Source organism: Rhea americana, unplaced genomic scaffold, assembly GCF_003343005.1.
Source record: "Rhea americana isolate MKP2758 unplaced genomic scaffold, rheAme1 scaffold_536, whole genome shotgun sequence".
Lineage (NCBI taxonomy): Eukaryota > Metazoa > Chordata > Aves > Rheiformes > Rheidae > Rhea > Rhea americana.
The window spans coordinates 52,864-75,207 of record NW_028186686.1 but is presented as its reverse complement, the minus strand read 5'-3'; the positions used below and the strand labels follow the sequence as shown (position 1 = coordinate 75,207).

Below are 22,344 nucleotides of genomic sequence, written 5' to 3'. Positions count from 1 at the left end.
CTCTTAAAGAGGCACGAGCATTTGATCAGTGTAGCTCTGAAGGTTGTGTGGGCACCTGGCATAGCAAAACATGAGCTGAGTCTTCCTGTCTAGATATATTTGCTCCCTGTAAACAGAAATCAAACCCCTAAAAATTCTGGTTTTGATTAGTTGCCATAAGTGGCTGTCAGCTGGTGTAAATCAGCCTAACTCTGTTGGATTTGGTTGAGCGAGTTTATTAACACCAGCTGAGAACTGGAGTCTTACTTCTCCTGCCTGATATGCTGGTGAGTAGCTTATGTCCGTTTTAGCCTCAGATCAGTAAGGACTGCTACGTTACGATCTCTGTTCCTTTCTTTGGTTTTCAGTTTACTTTTTAGCTTAGATCTGTGGGCTGATTCAAAGCTACGCACTGGCTGTGACATTTATAAACAAATAGGAGCAACCCCCGGAGTGTAGCATGCAGTTATGCTTGCTAGTGCTTTAAGAAGCTCGCTATGATTGCTCTTCATCTCTCTTTTTTTTCCTTCCTTGAATTATAAAAGGTTGTCTAAATTTCTTAATACTTCCAAGGGGTTACTTTGAGCTGAACGGTCTGAACGCCATCTGCATGCTGTTTGCATTCTTACATTAATACAATGATGACTTTCAGATTTTTGGAGCTCGCCGGCTAACAGCAACCCCCCGAATCCTTCGCCTCCCCGCCGGCCCGCGCCTGCAGACAGCGCTTGCAAAGACGCGCGGCAGCTCTGCCTTATAAATGGCGTGCATGCTATACGAACCCGAATGCCCTCGGAGCTGGAGTGCAGCCAGACCAACGGAGCTCTGTGCTTCATTAATCCCCTCTTCTTAAAAGTGCACAGCCAGGACGTTAGCGGGAGCCTGAAAAGGCAGAGCCCGCGCGCCCAAGACGTGAATGGCACCGAGAGGCCTCGCTCCCCCCCGCCCAGACCGCCACCTCCTGCTATTAATAGCAGCCTGACAAGCCCACAGCTTTCCCGGACTATAAAGCCGGCGAGCATGCCAGCAACGGTCAGCCAGAAGCAGCAGCGAGACTCGGGTTTGCAGCGGAACAAGCCGGCCCCCGTGCCGCCGCCGCGGCTGAAGAAGCAGGCCGTCTGCTCGGAGGCGGAGGGCAGCGGCAAGGCGGCGGCGGCGGCCCCGCAGCCCGGCGGCGGCTCGGCGCGCGCCTCCGAAGTGCCCGGCGCTGCAGGTGCCGCCCCGCCTGCGCAGGATCCGGCAGCCTCCAAGAGGAGCCCGGCGGCAAACGGTGAGTCGGCGGTGAACGGTGAGTCACCGGCGCAGTGGGATGGAGGCAGGCAGAGGCTGAGCGACATGAGCATTTCCACCTCCTCCTCTGACTCGCTGGACTTCGATCGGAGCATGCCCTTGTTCGGCTACGAGGGGGACACTAACAGCAGCCTGGAGGATTTTGAGGGGGAGAGCGACCAGGAGAGCATGGCCCCCCCTTTGAAGCCCAAGAAGAAAAGAAACAGCTCGTTTGTTCTCCCCAAGATTGTGAAATCTCAGCTACGGAAAGTCAGTGGCGTTTTCAGTTCCTTCATGACCCCCGAAAAGAGGATGATAAAGAAAATCGCGGAGATGTCCCAGGACAAGCGCACTTACTTTGGCTGCTTAGTGCAGGACTATATCAGCTTTCTCCAGGAAAACAAGGAGTGCCATGTCTCAAGCACCGACATGCTGCAAACGATCCGGCAGTTCATGACCCAAGTCAAGAACTATTTGTCCCAAAGCTCCGAACTTGACCCCCCGATCGAATCCCTGATCCCAGAGGACCAAATAGGTAAGAAATACTGCCCAGTAGTCTGGGGGAAGCTGAAAACGTAGGATCCGAGTCTATAGCAATAGTCTTGGTGCTAGTTTGGAAGGGAGGGAATTGACGTTGCTAGCAGAGTTTAAACCATTGATTATTTGAGCTTTAAAACAATCTGTACTGTTAACCCCCCATTTGCTGGCATGCTTTTTTTTTTCCCCTGACGTGTGTTGAAATAGTTTTAGATGCTCCAATGCACCAATTTTAAGCATATGTTAAGCATGCACTGGAGCCCTAAAGCCAGAATTTGTTAGAAACCAGCAACATTTAAGAGCAGAGAAATGTTTCTTGGCAATTTCCTCTTGAAACAAATCTCATTCATCCAAGCAAATTCTCATTTCACTCCTAGCAAATCTGCAGTGTCCCTACCCTTGAAGCTAAATAAAAGGGATATCCAAGTTTAAAAAAAAGAAAAGAAAAAAAATGCTGATGAACTATATATTTGAATACATGTTTTACCAACAGAGAGAGACTTGTGTAACTGCAAAAATGAAATTGTTGTTGCTGTTGTTGCTGTATAAAATCTCTCTGTCCCTCTGTCTTGCTGAGCCTGAGCAGTATTTGTAAAAGAGCTTGTAAGCCACATTTAGGAGGTAAACATCCCTCAGGGCAAAATACTTTCCTTCTGAGCTCACTTCAAACTTGCTTGTTTTTTTCCTATACCCCAGTGTCCCAGCATTTGGCCCAGTGCAAAACTGGCAGATAGTTCTTTCTCTCGGAGTAGCTGGTGATTTTCTGTTGATGTTTTTATCTGTCCTTGACTGAGGGGAAGGATTCTCTTGTAACCTCAACTTAATTTGTACCAGGTCAAGCCAAAGTAGCAAGCGCTGCTGCAGCAAGTACTAAGGGTTTCCTCAAAATCAAGACTCTTTCAAAGACACGGAGTACTCCCACTAGAATAATAAAGAATGTAAACGTGGGTGTTAAGTGGAAGAAAAAGCAAACTGAACGCTGGTGTGGGTTTCCGCCCACGGGCTTTGTGGGGCTATTGGACAAYGAAGTACAGAACTTCTGTGCTTGTAATTTGGTTTGACTTGTACTTTTCACTGTAAGGGTGGGGTTGAGTCAGACGATGGGTCTCTAGAGACTGACAAAATGATGTCTGCTTTTAAATGTCTCGGTAGTTTGGAGTAGCTGCAGTTATAAAGCATAGTAACTAAGCTACATTGGTTTTCTTCAGCGACAGAAAGTCTGACTTAGATCATGCAATTAAATCTAACTAATTAAAGCAGGGTAAGCAAATGAAGAACTTGCTTTTGAGTCATCTGCTGCCTACTCCTGGAGCCTGCAAGCAGCCACAGTGGATCAGGAGCATCGGATGGTGCTGATCTCAGCAGATAACTATGTGACAGCAAGATTTAATCATCCCTATAGAGAAGAACTTCTTAAGCTAGAACAAAAAGTCATCCTTGCCTATGACCTTGGGGTTTTGCTTGACTATTTCAATGCAGCATTGTAGCCCAAACTTTAACTTTGTAAATGGTCAGTTATTCTTTCTTTTTGGTTTATGAAGTTACAGTACAGCTTCTTCCTCTCGATGTAGCAGCAGATGGCTGTAGCTTGTAGCTGCAGCTGCCCCTCGCAGCGGAGCCCCGGTGCTGGTGCAGGTGGCATGAAGAGAGCCCGTGACAGTAAGTCATCAGGTGTCTCAGCTGCCTGGGCCCTTTCTGCTCCTTCCAGAGGTGCTCAAGCCAACCCTGTTCTGCTTTGCACCACCCTGCAGGACAGTTGCCTGGTCAGGTGCCTACAGGTTTCGTGTTATCCTGCTGTCTCCTGAATGTTAGTATGTGCTAGAGCAGCATCACCCACAGCTTATCACAGCCCTTGCTGTTTGGGACTTAAACCTCCTGTGGCTGTTTAATGACCAGCGCAACACATAGCTTGYCTTGGGGCACTGCTTCCCTCGCTTTTCAGGCCAACGAAGGACTTTGCAGGACTTTGCAGTCCGCTGCTGCTTGAATTGCAAATGTTCGGGAGTTTTTGTTTATATCTCCCCTTTTCCTGGCTGTGAGCAGGAAGGAGTCAAGCTGAGTGTCATCATTTTGTCAGGTGATCACCGGATAGGATCTAGCATCTGACCAGCTTCATCGCGATGCCCAAGCCCAGGCCTAACCCAAGGAATGCCTAACTTAAACATTTTGGCAATAAGGTATTAACTGACGGCATGGCAAGGTGCCTGAACATCCTCCTCAGTATTCGCTTTGGTATTTCTAACACACGATGAATTTTGGAATAGTGAGGTTTAAAATGGGCTTAGACAGAATGGGCTGGCCCCTCATCAGTGGACTGTGCAGTGTCACAGGCACTTGGATTTATATTAAGGTATCATGGCTGGGAAGACTTGGAAGGCATATCGAGAAGCCTGTTAACTATCCCTAGATGGAGAAGGATTTTCTTTCTCTGGCGAAGATGAAGTCAGTTACTTGCCCAGTTACCTTCCCTTTCCCTTCTCCTCCTCTGCCAGTGGGCATGAAACTAAAATTAGCAGTCCCCTTGGTAGCAACTTTTTACATCTGAGGATTTGTCACATACCGTTGTAGCATCCCCGTTCCCAGGCTGAAGAGCTCATTTCTTTCTGTCCTTCCTCGCAGGTGCTGGTTTCCAGCCTTTTACCGTCCGTAGGGCTCGCTTTCCTCCAGACTCTGCCGTTGGCCTCTCCTCTGTAAAGTGCAGGCCTGGAACAACCGCTTCCAGCCTGCTGTTAGACAAAGCRCATTTGGGGTGTCTTTTCTTACAACCTGTCGGGCTGCCCATCAAAGTCTTCAGTTCATAGGACTCTGAAATGCTGACTTCATCTTCTGTGGCGCCTGAGCTGCTAGATTGCCTTCTGCTTTGTGCTTTTGCCTTTGCGCTCTTCTTGCTGGAAGGCAATGTTTTGCTTTTGTCCTTATTAAATTCTCTCTTGTTAGCTTTAGGCCTCTTTCCAGCTTATGAAGACAAATTTAAACTTGCTCTCCCAAGAGCTGATGATGTCTTTCTCCCACCCCCGCCATGATATCATTGCAGGTTTTGTGTATGAATTGTTTTATTTCATCATCCAGATTCTTAACAAAAATATTAAATAGCCCAAAGCCCAGAGCTGACCCCTGCAGGACCTCTTTTGAAATGTCTGTGTGTTTGACAGTGAACCATTGATAGTTGGGCGCTCAGTGCAGTATTTCAACCAGCCGTGCACCCACCTTATGGTAATTAGAGCTAGACAGAATTTCCCTTGTTTGCTCATAGGCAAGTTGCATGGAAGAGGGTTAAAGGCCTTTAAAAAAGTCAAGATATAGCCCAGCTCCTACTCTGCACTTCTTTACTTGGCCAATTATCCTGCTAAAGGAATGAGAATGGTATGTCATTATTAACTCTTGAAAAGCTCACATGGGCGTTTTTTAGCACTGTGATATTTTTTCAGGGGTCTTGGATATCTATTTTAGGTCTTGTTCCCTGCTGTTCACCCTAGCATCTCTTCATGCCAAGTTGAGGCTAAGGGACCTGGTCTCTCCCATGGTCCCCCTTTCACTGAAGAGGGAGGGGACAGGGCAAGGAGGAAGCAAATGGGGAGGGCCTGGAGCAGAGGCAGTCGACCTGGTTCTGCCTTTCCCTGCCATCCCTTCCATTTGCTTTCTGAGTTATTCRCTGTTCCTTTATTGCTCCTTTTTCATGAGAAGACACGTTTCCTTCACAGCTATAGCATGAGTTTCAATTAACTATCAGTTGGTCTGATTAAAGCAAAACAAACCAAACGCAAATGTCTGTGATTCACTGGTGTGTGCTTTAGGTAGGTAAAATGAGGGGGAGTATTATCATCCTAGAGACCTTTCTTGCCTGGTTGTTCAGCCAGTTTGCTTCCACCACTGCTGCCTCCCTCCTCCCACCACTGCTGTGTCTCTGCCTTCCGGGCTGTGTAGGTGAGCAGGGACCATGAGTCATGGGAGGTCTCATCTTCAAGCCTTGCTCCTTCTGCAGAGATGTCTTTGACCGATGGCCTAGGTGTATGTGAACGTCAACATCCACCAAGAACTGGTGACTTAGCCATTCTGACTGAAGCTGTCTTAAAATAGATCCGTGTTTAGTAGTGCCAAGCTGCGAACATGCAGGATATTGGGGAAAATCCCAAAGGCAGCAAACACAGCGTGGTCAAGTGCCCTGCGTTTGCATGCCCTATTGCGCCTAAGCAGCATTTTGCTCTCAGCCCCCCGAGCAATGCTGCTGGTGCCAGAGTGCACTGTTTAGTTTTGCAGCAGCTCCCAGGTTTGCTGCATCTCCTGACCGAGCACTGCAGGATGGTTTAGCCATTGCCGGTGGAAAACGGCTCACACGTGAGTCTTCAGTGCTCTGAAACGTGCTAGGGTAATCTCAGTGGAGCAATGGCAATCGATAACAGGGAGCAGAGAAGGCTTGGAAACGGTGAGGAGTGTGCAACAGCAGGCAGCGAGGTCTGCGAAGAGGCTGTGTGAGGACACTTACTGTGACTCATGTGTTGTCCTCTCCAGACGCAGACTCGTGCGGTTTGCAGTGAAACAAAATAGCATGTCAGCACAGGATACAGATGTGTTTCCACAAGTCACAGCGAAACTAGCTGGCTGGCCTTTGCAATTCATTTATCAAAGCATTTCCAGTTCCCATTTTGAGGCTAGAGACTAATTATAAGTATCACTGCAGGAAAGCTAAATAGGACTTAACTTAAAATGATAATCAGATTTAAAAAAAATCTGAAGCATGTATGTTTGTGTTTTGAAATATTTAGCATCCAGAGGGGATATTTGGAAACATTTTGCTTTTGTTGAAGTTAACAGGAGTTTTTGTTGTTGGCTTTGATTTGATCTGAGAAATATACAGAAATGTTAACTCAGCAGATCAGTCCGCAATTCACCACTTGTAGACACTAATTTGRGTAGGAAACGCTGCCAAACGTAGTTATCACTATCACAGTCTTGTAACGCTAGCGATTGGTCTGAGACCCAGATCACAAGGAATGCTGTCGTTCCAGGCTTCAGTAATAATGTAGCTATTAATATGCTCCTAAAGCCTTTTTAAGTTTTTGTATGAATTAGGATAAATACGGATATTATTGTTTACCATAAAAATGCCCGATCGTTCTGACGCTTGCTAAGTTCTTGGCCTCACCAGCTCGCTAGAATTTGCTGCCTTTTTAATTGAGGGCAGAACTCCCTGGTTCTTGTATCTATTCCAAGAATTAAGAAGGAAGATGAAAAGATTAAGGAAAAGAAACTGTGGGCGCATTGCTGTGTCGTCTTGCTATTGACTTTCTCTTTGCTGATTAATTCTGTGCAAAACTGCTGCAGTAAAGTGCCAGTCTCTCCCAGTCTACCATTACCAAGCCTAGCCAGYGCTAGGGTCTCTTTGCAATCACAGGTATATATCTTTTATTTAATTTATATCCTATTAGGTGTCATGTAGTCACTGTACAGCACTGAAGGAGCTGCTACCATTTTTTTTTTTTTTTAACAGATCAGGGTAAGAACACAGAAACCATTAGGAACAGCCRTGAGTAGTGATCCACGAGGAAGTACTTGGATGCTTTTGCATCTTCTATTTAGCAGACCAACGGCGGGGAGCTGCCGCACGGCGCCCTGCGCGGAGCTTTGGGCGTACCTACATGAGCTGTCTGCTCGCTGCCTCGGTGCAGCTTCAAGTCAGTTTAAATTCCCTGAGAAACTGGGGAACGTGACTGAGTAAATTTGAAAGCGATTGCTAGGCACTGCTCTAGGAGTCTGGGATGAATTGTGAATATTAAGCAACTCCTCTTCCCCATTTTGCAGAGCCATAAACATCTCTGTGATTCATCTGCACTGGAAGCTGTGGGAGTGGCACTGACTAAGGGTTGAGGGCAAAAGACTTAACACTTCCACTTCCCACCTGCAGACAACAAGACCAAGGAGAAGCTTGGGCTCAGTGGAAGAGTCTCCCGCAAAGCCTTCTGGCAGCGCTTCTCTGCTGAAGCAGCGCCGGGATGGTGCAGGCAGCGGTTKGGCCGGCTTTCCGCTGGAGCAGCCGAGTTTCCACATCTCCCGTCCCAGGCCAGGGGCTCCCTCCTCATCCAACCAAAGGAGTCTGAGGTCCCGCGCTGAATTCTTTCCAGAATTTATTGAGCCTCCAGCTAGCAGATACAGTGGCAACCCATGTTATTTTGATGAAGGGAGACTGGCACGAGCCAACTGTGCACAGGGCTCCAGGGGAAGCTGGCAGAAGTTAAAATTTCATGGGGATGCCGAGTTCTCTCTCTTAATGAGCTGTTTGGCAGCCCTGGCTGTTTTAATTCTGACTTAAGCAAGAGCAGGCAGCTGGAATGCAAACAGCAGACATGTTCTGCTTACAAGTAAAGCTGTTAAAGGGGGTTTGCTATTAAAAAAAGAAAGAAAGCAGTAGAAATAAGTAAAATAAAAAAAAAGTCAATAAAAATAAGGCATCAGTGAAGCTAGCAAGGAACTATGTGTCCTGTGTAGAAATTAGCAGCTATTATACCAACAGGTCAGAACTGTGCATTTTCCTGGGTGGAAAAATAATTTTCGCCACTAGTCTTGAGAATGACTTTGATGGCAGGGAGTTTCTGTTGCTGTGCAGAGGGTGCTGCTTTTGCTTTTCTGACCAGGTTTGGCAGTGCTGTTTATGGTGGTTGTGGCTCTGCTGAATACAGTAGATAAGGATTGGTCATCTGAAACGTTGCCGCTTATATGATGGGTAGCTCTGGTCCACTGAGCTGCCAGATCCACCTTTCACGCTGTATGTTTGTCCATCTAGGTCACTGTGAACATCTGTCAGATTGGCTATGTCTTTACTGGTGCCCTAGGGAAATCTGGAAAATCAGAGCGTGAACGCTGCTCCTCACATTGATTTGTTCTCCCGTCCAGCTATAGCGGTCTCCATTGGGAGAGAGAGCCCAGCTGCMTTTAAAGCCTCTGGGAACGAGGCAGCTGTAGCTTTGCGTGCATCCCTGAGGGTCTCAGGAAGGAAAAGCAGCAACAGAAGCTACAGAAGTCCCAGGAGCATTGGGGAGGGGGAAGTGGGAGCTCCCAAAAGAGTCGAACATCTTGGAATTGCATGCCAGAGATGTACAGAGTAAGTGCTTTGTATGAAGGAAAAGCACTGTAAGAGGAGGAGTGTGCAAAGGTATGTTTGTGTGGGAAAGAGGGGCATGAAGTGGGGAGCCAAAGAAAAGATGGTTGAACAAGAATAACATCCTAGTTAATTCTAATTGCTTGGAAAAAGCAATGTGCCCCCTCCCCTTAGAAGTAGTCTACAATCAAAAAAAAAAAAAAAGAAAGAAAAAGCAAAGATTTTAATTTGAAATTAAGGAAGCCTGCAAAGGGCATTATGTTTAATGAAATTTTTATGAGTCACTACTAATAGGAATGCCTGCTGCTACCTTGTGTAATCGCGTGATCCAGCAGCGCCACGCTCACCATCTCTGTTCTTTCCACTGCCGGTCCCTGCGCGCGCTTTATGCATCTGCCTAATGCGAGTTCCTGCCTGCCCAACGTTGGGGGCAGTGGCCAGGCAGAAGGGTCCCTGGTCTCTTCTGACCTTGTGGGAGTTCACTACAACACAAATAATTAATGTAAGCTCTGTTGCCACAGGGACACTGAGTGGGAGAAGAAATTAGCCTATAAAGTAAAGGTTTGCAGAGAAAAGGTTTAGCATAGGACTTTCGCTGTTGATGTGGGCCATACTTTGAAAAAGGAGAATGTTTATTTAAGAAAACCTTCAGTAGAACAGGAACGGAAAAAAAMCTAAGTTAGTGGTTACTGTGCCACGTGCACGCAGTTGCCAAACAAAGAACCTCAAGGTTGATGACAAAGCTGTATATAAGCTTGCATGATGAAATCTGAAGCTGGACAAACACAGCTTGGTTTTCATTTATAGTTTAAAGCCCATAATCTGTCCACGTTCATAAAGATTTTGTCAAAGTTGAGCCAAGTTTTAGCAGGCCTTAGTTGAGGTACAATTTCTGATGGAAACTATGCGAAAAGGGCTGATTTTCGTGCCAAACTAGACAAAAGCTACAGTTTTGACTATTTTGCTTCAGGTTTGGAAGTTCAAGTCTAAAGTTCAAATTAAAAACAAAACACTGAGACTTCTGGCAAAAAAAAAAAAAAAAATATTAAGTGGAGCCATAGGGTTTTTTGACAGTCTGTAGTCTGTCTTTCTTTTGTGGGTTTTTTAGCATGGACCAGATTGCTATCAATTCAAATGGAATATAGATTCTGCTTTGCTGGGTTTTTTTCTTGTTAATAAACATCTGGAAGCTTAGCTTGTGTAATAAATAGGCTGTAGTGAGTAGTTTTTGCTCTCTACTGTCTCTTTTGGGAATGGGTATATTAATCCTGGCTGTGCTGTAGAGGAGGAAGTCAGCTGGACCTGTGTTTGCCGTTGCAGATGTGGTTCTGGAGAAGGCCATGCACAAGTGCATTCTGAAGCCGCTGAAGGGCCACATTGAAGCGATGTTGAAAGAGTTTCACACTGTGGACGGTTCTTGGAAACAGCTAAAGGAAAACCTGCAGCTGGTGCGGCAGAGGAATCCTCAGGAACTGGGTGTGCTTGTTCCAACGCCAGACTTTGTGGACGTTGAAAAGATTAAAGTCAAGTTCATGACCATGCAGAAAATGTATTCACCTGAAAAGAAAGTCATGCTGCTACTGAGAGTTTGCAAATTGATTTACACTGTTATGGAGAATAACTCAGGTATGGTGCTTCCTCTGATAGAAGCTTGCTGATATTCCAAACCTGGGGTTATTTTTCTGGTGCAGGAGAGGAGATCACTGGACTCTGCAGAGACAGATGCCTCTTTTTCCTAGAGCTGTGTCTCTTAGCCCTTCTGAGAGGGATTCTGCCTCTCCACTTCTTTCCTGATGTCTCTCAGGCTACTGGCAGCACACCTGCAAATTGTGTGGGAAGGTTAAACAGAACTGTGATGCAGCTTCAAAAGGACAGCTGTTGGCTTTTGAAACTGGCTGTCAGAAAGCCTGTTCTGTGAGTCTTGATTTGGCACCGAGATTAAATGAGTATTATTCTGGAAGTTGTAGTAAAGGCGGTTAAATACACCCTATATTTCAATATAGTAATTGAATAGTGTGTGTATGTAATACCACAACCACAATGGCTTTGTGTAACTGGGTGGAGAAAAACAGCCTCTGATCCAGTACTTCTGGCTTCCTCTGAATATTCTCATTTGGACCTTTTCTTTAGCATTTTTGGAATGGAAGTAATGATATTGACTTCTACACCGTAGCAAGTGTCAAAAGAATGACCTTGAAAGCTAGATAACAAAATGGAGCTGTAGATTAATGAGAGCTGCTGAGCCATCAGTGACACACCATGAAAACACTGTGCTAGATGGCAGGAAGTCACAGGTGCAGCTGTGTTGCCCGAAGTCCTATCAGACATTGCTGTTGCAGGTCACGAGCTGCGGTGAGCAATGCAGGTGATGGGAGATTTTTTCTGCATGGCAAATATAAGCGGGTGGTTGGCAAATTGAGCACTGAATCTGCAGCTGGCCCTGGTGCTGATCAAGACACCTCCTTTCTTTTGGAATCTGAATGATTGTGGCTGAAGACCCTGAAGCACTTTTGTGAGAACTGGGTCCAAGCTCCTGCACAGCTTTCCTCTGTGCAAACTCTTCTTGCATTTGGAAGCAAATATAGGAATCCTGGCCCAAAGTGCTGTAGGCTCTTTCCTCTGTGCTGTACCCTGAGTAAATTGTTTCCAGTAAACAGAAGAAGAAAATAYACTAAGCAGGCACTGTCGGTCAATTACTGCATTGAGGAGCTTGGGCTCTTCGGGTTGTGCTGTCTCATGAGGTTTGTAAAGCATGGCATTGAACTAGCAGCTCTTTGAGTATCTTTGTTTCATCTTGTACTCTCAGCCAGGTAATAGTGTAATACTTGGAGGGTGTCCCTTAGCTGGCCTAACTTTAGATCGACCCGTCAATCATCGAGTTTTACCAAAGATTAACCTGGCTCTGCTCTTGGTAGTGTTAAGTGACAGCACACCAGCTCTACAGTGAACACAGAAAATACARCCTGTGTCTGGCCAATCTACAAAATACAATCTATATATGCAATATTTTCCATCTTAAACAGAAAGCTTAAATATAAGCAGTAGAAGCACAGCCAGATGTAGYTACAGCATAGTAYGTGCATTAACTGTATGCTGCTCTTGCTGATGCTGCCTCTGCCACTGCTTGGAGATAATATGAGGCTTTGGTCACTGGTGTGTGTAACTGCACTTTGTCAARGAAAGGAGCTGAGTTTTCATGTCAAATCTTACTGGTTTTGACAAAAATCTACATATTAGTCTTTATGTCTAGGCTTCTGTACTGGGACTCAAACTCAAACTGGTGTCTGGTTGGACCTTTCCAGAAAGTGAATGTCCTTGCATGTAAAAATAAAATGTCTATTCATCTTCTCCTAGCTAGTGGTAGAAATGCAAGTGGGATTCAGGCCAGACTTTCATGACAGTCTTCTGTAAAGTGAGCCAGTGGCCATTATGCCACTGTGGACCCAGTCTTTAAATTTACTTGCAAGTCTGCATTCATCTGCATGCGATGTATGCTTTTTGGAAGTACAGGATCAAGCTKGTGTTGGTTTCCTGTCCAGCAAATGTTGGATAATGTTCCGTTTGCCACAAACGGAAGGCTGTAGAGCGATACAATCCTGCTGGTTAATGAAGGCAGCAAATAACAYTGTGCTTTGAAACTCTGAACCTAGTAAAAAAGTGTAGTTTGTATATCACTGTCTGTGTTCCCTTCACCCCAGGGAGGCTATATGGAGCTGATGACTTCTTGCCTGTGTTGACATATGTATTAGCCCAGTGTGATATGCTAGAACTGGATACTGAAATTGAATACATGATGGAATTGCTGGATCCATCTTTGCTACACGGAGAAGGTAAATCTTCTTTTTGTTCCGCCCCCCCCTTTTTTTAATTAAAATTAAGTAAAGGATTAGGGAATGGAGATTCTCCTTGATAGCACAGTTGCTATGACCTTGTTTGATTGAAAATCTCTTGAAGGAGAGTACTGAAGTCAGTGAGGTTAGTAGTGTAACAAGAGACTCTCCTAATTATTTCTACCTTAGAGTATGAAAAACCATGTTTTTTCTGGTGGGATGTGCTTACAGAGTGTAGACTTGAGTCCTCTGAGAATCTCCTGGTGTATACTTCCTTATGAGGGAATGCCATTTTGTTCAGCCAGGAATGGAGAGGCATCATAACTTGGCAAGCAAACCCATATATCATGCAGATGCCAAATGTGTTTATCCTTCAGTGCCTGAAAATACTGTGAGTGTATTTATAGTGCCACAGCATTCAGTTCAGTTGTGTGACTCAAATGGTGCATAGGGTAGATGCTTCGTAAAAACTTCTTGGGGAATTCTGTGCCAGGGAAGTGCTTTTGAGAACACCTCCTCCTTGAAGCGCTTTGCTTCTTTCCAATATTTGCTTCTTGAAAAATATTTTTATGAGCTCCAGGAATGAATTTCTTACAGCAGGCATGACTGAAGGCTGAAGTCCACAAGAGGCAGGGAAATCTACTGCTTTCTCTCTGCTTTCATGGTAATGTTTTTAGCACAGAGRTATTCTGCAAGACCTTGGTAGGCCTCAGAATCCACCACTTTGTGAGGAGGTTAAAAGGCTTTCGTGACTAAGCTCAGCTGTGAGTTTAAATATATACGTRTATATGATTCCTGTCCCTGCTATCTTTAGACTTGGAATTGCTATATCCTCTTGCTGTATCCTCCAGTATGTGCGTGAGAAGTACACAAGGATTCCTCTCCTTTGGCACTAGCCTGTTCACTGCCTTTGCATACAGAGCATCCTTTAGTGCATTGGTCAGGAATCTTCCTGTGGAAAATACTTGAGATGTCAAGCTGGAGATCATTAACATGCTTGAAAAGCAGAAACATCTACTGAACTGTTAAGTCATGTTATTTTTAATTCAGCAAAAGGGGTCCATCTATTGGTTGGCCCTGTCTTTGGCACCAGATGCACTATATTGTGCAGGAAAAWTTGTTTAGTGCTTTGAGGCTGTGCAGTTCAATTGTGATATATTTTCCAATTTGGCTCATGGCTCCTGCATGTGTTTTATATAAAGAACTTGTTGCAAAGCTAGAGGCCAAGAGGATGCTATCTGTCATACTGAAAATACTCCTGTCAGCATAGAATGCATCTTTAAATGACAGCGTGAAAAGACTGTGCTGCTCTTAATTAGATACTTCCACTTAACTAGGTTTACTTAAAAAATGAAGTAAAGCAGAGCATGTCTTTTCCCCAGGTTGCTGAGGGCTCTTAGCTCATGCTGAGATGCCTTTTCCTTTGTAATCTGCAGCTTCTTTTGTATGTCAGCAATTGTCTTGGCTTTATTTAATTCATTCTCCGTTCATGTAGTGAAGACGAAGTAAGGAGGATTGCATACATCACCTTCTCTACTAGTCAGACATTGTGGGGATGCCAAAAAATGGCAAAAAAAACATGCAAAGTCTTCCTTTAAAAGAAAAAGCAAATAAGCAGCAAAAGCAGAGCCAGGCTTCTGGCTAAGCAGTTGGATTGTGCATTCAAACTATGGCAAATGCTTTTGGGATGCTTCCTGGCTGTAAATCCTACTCACAGTTGTTACTTTGTTGCCACTAAGTGTAGTTGTTTTTAGGTTCCTGAACCACAGGAGACTGTCCTTTATTTTGCTTAAGCCTCTACGTGTATTCCATATACATTTGAAACTTARGAAGAAAAATTAATCACTGTTTGAAAATTGATTAGAAGAAAATTCATGTCCCAACTTTGTAAAAACATTCAGGAGTAAAYGAGCATCTTACACAAGACACTTAGGTGACTAGCTATCCCCAGGACTAGTGGATTCAGTTAGATGTAYTTGCACCACTTGATAATATGCAGTGCATGTAACTATTGCATGTCCCTGAGCAGCTCTGAAAACATCATCCAGTAATCAGAAGGCCTGTGAGCACACACAGGTCAGTTCACATAAACAAAGACACTGAGCTTATCATAGCTGTGCATAAGCAGAGTCCATGTCACCAAGATTTCCAGATGTCAGGAAGATACTTTGGCTGAATATCTGTGTTACTCTTGGAAGTAGGAGAGCTATGTGTTAATAGCAGTAACTGTTGGGCAGTGCATCGCTTGAAGGGTGTTGCATTGTTTGTAAAAGCTGCAGGCTGAAGTATGGAGCAGTTGATGGGGTAGCGCAGAAAAGAACTGAAAAAAAAATGTAGTAATGAGCAGTTCTGAGCACATCACTAAATTTGCTACTGTAAATAAATTAYGTATCTGTACAGTAAGAGTGATTATGAATTATTAATTTTCCCTACAAGAATCAGTAGTAGTAGTAGTAGTATCATCTCATTACTCAGTTCAGAATGCCGGTCCAGGAAAAGCAAGCTGCCTGCTATCTTACTTTATATACAAATGTTTTGACAACAGAGTACAAGGACTTTCATTCATGCACACACACACACACACACACACAGATAGATAGATATAGCAAATATGTCTTTTCTTCTGGGAACAGTCAGAACATCTAGCATCCTGTTTGTTCTGAGAAGTCTTTCTCTTGCTGTTCTTCACAGGAGGCTATTACTTGACAAGCGCATATGGAGCACTTTCATTGATCAAGAACTTCCAGGAAGAACAGGCTGCCCGACTGCTAAGTTCAGAAGCCAGAGATACCCTCCGGCAATGGCATAAGAGGAGGACAACTAACAGAACAATACCTTCCGTTGACGATTTTCAGGTACAGCCCAGGGCTTAAGGGAAAAAAAGCAGAGGGAGCGATTGTTTTGTTGGAAATTTCTATTTGAGAGGTGTGATTCTTTATGATTTCCTTGAGGGCGGAAAGGAAGTGAAGCAGTGCTGAGACTATGGCTTACAAGTTCCTCCCCCCCCCCTTTTTTTTTTATTTTTAAGTCTTTACACTTTTTAATAGAGTTCAATTGTGACGGTTGGAAGAAAACACTGAAAAATGRAACCTCCCCCTGCCCTTCCCATGGACAAAGTGAATCATATCTTATATTTAGCTTCTTTSTATGCCTTACTGTTAAAAAGAACAAATCCAGATTTCCTGTGCTGTAGATCAGCACAACTCCTCTGGTAGGTAATGGTGGCATACAGCACGCAGCACAGGAGAGAGGTGGTAGGAAAGCTGGTCTACAGTGTTGATTAAAAGCTAAGCAGACCAGAGTTCTACACTGTGAATGTCATCTTTTTTATATATAATTTTTTCCCCTCCATTTCTTACTACTCTTTCAGAGTAAGGCAATTACTTCAAYTGAAGAATAATGGTCTGGATTATTTCATCTTCTAAAATCAGATCTGCAGGTCTTCCACATAAAATCATAGTACGCTGTTGACTGGCTGTTCGGATACATCAGTCCCTGGACTGAATCAAGGAGGATGTTGGAATCGAGAAGCAAGGATTTATTTCTTTGTTTTTAGATGTTTCCTGATGATATCATAGCCCAAAGTTTCCAGACTGGCTAATAACAACCATCAATTAGTTATTTCCCAAGATCTTAACCAGATCATAAAGGTGGAGGGTTGGGAGAAGACTGAAACTTTTCAGCTGAGGCTTCTTGTGCTTTATCAGTGTCCGTGCAAAGGACTACAGAGCAACACTGAACAGGAAGGAGTTAGGTAAAGAAGCAGTCTTGCATGATGTGTCTCTCTTTAGAAAGGTAACTGATTAACAGAGATCCTAAGCTATGGCCACTGCACAAAGCTAGTCCATCTTGCTGGGATCCATTTTATATTAGGCTTATCTGTAGTTAGAGGAAGTCTCAAGCTATCTGAATTTGGCATTCTTTACAACAAAACGCTGCACCATTTGTAGGAAACATCATCATCTTGTATCTCCTCTGAATGATTAAATCTCAGAGGATTCTTTTGGCAAAATCTTGTATTCTGTCTCACCGTCTCTTGCTCAGCAGAGACACTTCAGCCAAGCTAACTGCACAACTGGATGCCTTGCTGGATGGCGATGCTGCGGGCAATGGGAAAAGAACTGGTGCTGAGTGAGAATGTCCAGGGCTTCTCATTCTGTTGTCTGTTTCAAAACAGAGCCTCGAATCAGTAAGATCACCCCCTCGCCAGGCTACGCTTGGCACAAATTCGTGCAGTTTGCTACCTGCTCAGACTGCCAGTTTTCAATTTAATTTCTTGGCAGTCTGCAGTCTTGAAATAAAGTACCTGCGATATGGACACATAAGTAACAACTTCAGAACAACTAATCCTTCTCAGGTTGGACCAGGATGTGCTCACTTTATTTCTGTGGTGCAGTCTCACAGCCTTTTCAACTTTTGGACCCTTGAAGGCCCAGGCCCTCCCCCTCCCTACCTCCCTCAAGAGGATGGAAAAACAGAAATCCCATATGTTGATGATTATTAAATAGAACTTTTTGATACTGCATAAATGAATTTGATACTTATTATATGAGTAACAGGCATTTGTGTAACCTTCAACCTCTTCTTCAAGCAATCCTGTCTGCTTAAAAGTGTGTATGTTTAAAGAACAACATCCTTTGTGTGTTATCTACATTAGAAATTAAAGCTGTGGTGCATCTTGCCTTTTTTAGGGCTGCTCACTTATTAGATCCTTAGGCTGGATAACAGCCTAAATGGATTAGTTTTATTCAGTCAACTTCAGTCCCAATGGTTTAAATTTTGCTGTGGAGCTTCAGTGTTTCAGTCTGCAAAAGCCATGCAGGAATGTTTGTTAAAAAAAAGTGTTTATTAAAAAAAAAAAAAAAAAAAAAAAAAAAAAAAAAAAAAATTAAAAAAAAAAAAAAAATTTTTAAAAAAAAAAAAAAAAAAAAAAAAAAAGACTTAAATAATAAGTCATATGAACATTCCACTTGGTCTTAGTTTTTATAACTTATATGGAATATACTTTTTTTTACCATAGTGATTTGGCTTGCTTAATTTATTCTGCATACAGTCATAGGTACCAACTTACTCAATAAGCAGTTACTTCTCACTGTCATCCTCTTATGCTTTTCACTTCCTTTAATTTCACCGCTTTTCATAGTCTCTAATTCCAGATAAACTTCTCCTAATGAAGCATCACATCAGGTTGCCTTATTCATATGTCCAAAATGTGACTTTGCCTTTTACTTTACTTTTCAAATGCTTTTTGGAAGGTAGAACTGTGCCTTTTAAGGTATATTTAGCATTTATTGATGTTATTAGAGCTGTGGGCATGTGTCATGGAGAAAACCCTCCATACGGAAAAAAGGTCCAGTTTTGCTTCAATGTTTTATAGATTCACTCAAATGCTGCACAGTAAGCTTTCTTTCTACAGCATCCCTATTCTTTAGAAAAAAATAATAATTAAAAAAAAAACTATCGCGCACAACCCATTACATAAGGCTCAGATACATGACTAATTATCTCTGGATAATTTGATGAAAAAAGCCCCAAGTGAGATTGCATTACCTTTTGCATATTACAAGATAAGAGTGCAAACAGACATTTATCATGTAGTAACTTGTTTTTGGATCAACACCCTTGTTTTTAAATTGGCAGAGGCCCTCCCCCTCCCCCCCCGACTAATGTAGTGTGTGAAGCTTTTGTACTCTAGGCTGAGCCAGCAGTGGCAGCAGCATCTTTTGGACATGCTGCCTCAGAGATTTATTTTGCTTCTCAGCATTTTGTTCCCTTTTAAAGCCAGGCATGAAGTCCCATTAAAACCACTGGAGTTTTCCATGTGTTCAAGGCTTTATCTGCTCACTCTTAATTGCACGGTTAGACTGTAAACCAAGGGGAGGAGGGTGAAGGCTTACTGAGTTTCTGCCATACCCACCGCACTTGCCACAGTTTCACACCACAATCAACGAAAGTGGTCATAATTTACAGGAACCATCGGAGTCTCTTTCACAATTAGAGCAGGAAGAAACAGGCAGCACGTTCGGCTGTTAACTGAAAGGTTGGTGGTTCGAGCCCACCCAGGGATGTTGCCCCCGTGGTTAGGGTGCCTGGGGGACTGTGCTGCTCAGCACTCTGGCTTTGGGGTTAGGTTTAGCTCAGTTGGTTAGAGTGTGGTGCTAATGAAGCCAAGGTCGTGGGTTCGATCGCCATATGGGCCACTCTGAGGGTTGGACTAGATGGTCTCTAGAGGTCCCTTCCAACCTTACCGATTCTATGATTCTATAAGATGCTTGCTGTTTATTGCTGACTCCGCAGTTTTCTGAGGATGAGTTTCATGGTTTGGGGGTTTGGGGATTTTTTTTTGTGTGTGTGTTTTTGTTTTGCTTTTGTTTTAGTTTTTTACGTTTATTTTCTCATTCTACAGAACTACCTTCGAGTTGCATTCCAGGAAGTTAACAGTGGATGTACAGGAAAGACCTTGCTAGTAAGACCATATATCACTACGGAAGATGTGTGTCAGCTCTGTGCTGAGAAGTTTAAAGTGGACAATCCAGAAGAATATAGCCTGTTCCTTTTTGTTGATGACACCTGGCAGCAACTGACAGAAGACACCTACCCTCAGAAAATCAAGGCTGAGTTGCATAGCCGCCCACAACCCCAGGTCTTCCACTTTGTCTACAAGCGCATTAACAGTGATCCTTACGGTGCCATTTTTCAGAACAATGATGACTCTGCCTCTTAAAACCAGCAACTTGTTGTTTCATTTCAGTTGCTTGTTAACTGTTGAAAAAAAAAAAAAAAAAAAAATTTGCCTACCTGGGGAGGTAAAACAGTCTGTGCAGGTCTTAAACCATAAATGCCTAGTAAAACATGCACAGACACTTCTAGCGTTGCTTACAGAAAAACCATGTAAACCATGCATATGGCCAGTTATGTGGAATATTCAACCAGCATGTTTGAATAAACAGCACATGAAGCTGAATTTCTGGTACAACAGACTTCTGAAACATTATATTGTGGCCCTCTGCAGGTCTTTTGCTGTAGTGTGCCAAAATCTAGTTTCTGCCACTCATCCTTTAGCCAAATGTCATTTTGATTTAAATGTAACTATGCTAGACAAGTGTTTCAGTGAACTGGCTGGTACATGCTCAGTTTGACCAGCAYGAGTGTGACAAGACTGTCCGATGCAGGGCATCAGTTAACTCAAAATTACCTGGATGGTTGCATCCTTTTCTAATTTTTTTTTTTATTATTATTACAGAAAATCTCCATGTTTTTATATATATTTCATAGAAATTTTATAGCAGTTGCAGGTAAACTGTCAGGGTTGTTTTTTTTAAATATTTTTTTAACTATAAAGTATTCTATAATTATGCATGTGATTTTAACATTTAATATACAAGAATAAATCTCTTGCTGGTTTTAGAGTATTGCATTAAAAGTCTCAGTGGTTTCTCTTTTTTCATATTACAGGAGGGTTTTTATGAAACTTCTGTTATCTGTAAGAAGATTGTAACATTGGTGCTGGTGATTTCAGTGCCTTTATCTGAACTTGATGTACTGTTACCTGGATAATTGTTTATATGCATTGTTTTAGATAGAAATATGGTTCTGGAAGAGGAAGATGAAAGAAACGGATGTAGAGAAGGGGTAGAGAAAGAATGTAGAGAACTTAATTTAGGAATAAAATGTGTTAGTCTGCTGGTTCAGGCTCCTTGCAGAAAGATAGCGAAGGATGTTGGTAAGAAACTTTTATGTATACAATACTGTAGATATGCAGGTGGATTTGACAGCACCTATCCCAGATACTATTTGTGTTAGAGGATTAAATATCAATAAAAAGAATGGGAACACTAACCATTTTATATAGTTTGTCAGCAACATCAAAATGTGCTTTGGACTGAAGAGTTATGTTGTAGCATTTCATGATTCTTAAGTTACTGAGTAGGTGACACATGAAAGTCAGAGTCCTAAATATACAAAGGTAAAATGGTATTAAATGTGTATGTTCTTGTGACTTGTCTAAGGTAGTAGATGCTATGGGTGATACTGGTCCCTGCTTAAGTCAAAGGGGACTATTCTCTTTACAGGGACCAAGGGCTTACCTCCAGTCCTTGGAGCAGTGTAACTTAAGGCAGGTGATTACAAAAATATGTCATGAGTGGCATGTATATTGTACATATGAAGATCTGTACCATTTTTAATGTCAGTTTGCCATGTATCTGAAACCTCCGGCACATGTTTGTATTTCATTTTGTAAATGATAAATGGTGAGTTTTGCACATAATACATTGTAATAATGAACTACAATATGGGAAGTTGTGTGCTTTTTCTTAGAAATAATTTGCACTTGAATGTTTTGTGTATCTGTAGACTCTCATGATACTGCTTTTTATATTGCTTGTCCCACTTTAAACTCTTTGAAAAGATGCAAGTGAGTATTAGCTTGTGTAAGGTAGTGTGCTGAGAAGCTGATCACACCAACTAGACTTCAGACCAAAGGAGGAAAATAATTTTGATGTTAGATAGCAGCAGTGATATTTCCTAGGCTAGACTTCAATTCACTCATTCTTCATCTTTTTACAATACAGTATTAACTACTGTATCATCATTTTTTTTTAAATACAGACTAGTAATGTATATATAAAAATATTTGAAGATGTCAGTTGGCCTGAGCCAGTCGTTCCACTTTCTGTGCTTGACCTAAACGGTCAGCAGAAGCAGCTGGCATGTATCTTGACTGCTGAACTATTTCTTGCGAAGTTCAGACTGACATTTAGATCTAATGAAAATCTCACCACTGTCATGTGATGGCGACTACTGAGCGAGGGAAGCGCTGGGGCAGAGAGGGCAAGTATTGAGAAACTCAAAACTTCAGGCGTGAAACAAAGGAAAGCAAAAAGTGCAGAAGGGAAGCATGTGCCCCAGCCACCTCAAGATGATTCCGCTGCCCATTCTTGTGCAATTGTTTCTTTTGAAAATCTGACTGTTTTATTCACTTCTCTGTGCAAAACACTTCTTACTTCTCATAATGCCAGGAAACAGATGATACCAAAACTTTGGAAGGGATTTGCGCTTGTAAAAAAATCAACTATTCCATCTTCTCCACTGAGAGGAGCTGGATGTTATGAAATACTGAGAGAGAAAAAACTTTTAACTGAGGTGCTTATTATTACTCTCTCTTTTCTGAAATGAAGAAGCGGCTGTAAAAGCTAAATGAAATTAAGCTGGAGGTAATCAATCCTTAAATTTTACTAGTAAAACAGCCTTAACAGGAAAGTTAACACAGTTATTAGGGAATTAGATGTGAACGCGCAAGAAGTAGCACATCTTGAAAAATACCAACTGAAGCCGCTTAAACCAGATCTGCCTCTTTGCTGTCGCTCCCTCATGCTCCTTTTCTGATGGTGAGTCTCAAAGGCTGCGATCAGCCTCACAGCCCCAGTCTTTTGGGCAAGTCTCGCTTTCAGATTGCTCTTAAGTTACTGCGTCGAAAACCGAGCGGGAGTTCGTTACGAAAGAGCAGGGGCTGTCAGCCCATTGCCGCAGTGTCCGAAAATAAATAAATAAATAAAAACAATCAGCCAGAAATTGAAATCAGCTGAACTGAAATTTAGCCTGTTAAAATCAGCCTGATTTCCCTCACGCACACAC

General features: G+C 43.0%; 1 protein-coding gene across 5 annotated transcripts in view; it reads left to right on the top strand.

Annotated features, from left to right (window-relative positions):
• RIN2 (Ras and Rab interactor 2) overlaps positions 1-21,000 on the top strand; it is a 48,517-nt gene extending 27,517 nt beyond the window's left edge. For all 5 annotated transcript variants that reach the window (XM_085318453.1, XM_085318457.1, XM_085318454.1 and 2 more), the window contains 5 exons: positions 632-1,783; positions 10,199-10,504; positions 12,577-12,708; positions 15,400-15,563; positions 19,115-21,000. In XM_085318453.1, coding sequence (XP_085174579.1) covers positions 632-1,783; positions 10,199-10,504; positions 12,577-12,708; positions 15,400-15,563; positions 19,115-19,432 — 2,072 coding nt within the window. In that variant the 3' untranslated portion in view covers positions 19,433-21,000. The remainder of the gene's footprint in view (positions 1-631; positions 1,784-10,198; positions 10,505-12,576; positions 12,709-15,399; positions 15,564-19,114) is intronic.
• The last annotated feature ends 1,344 nt before the right edge of the window (positions 21,001-22,344 follow it).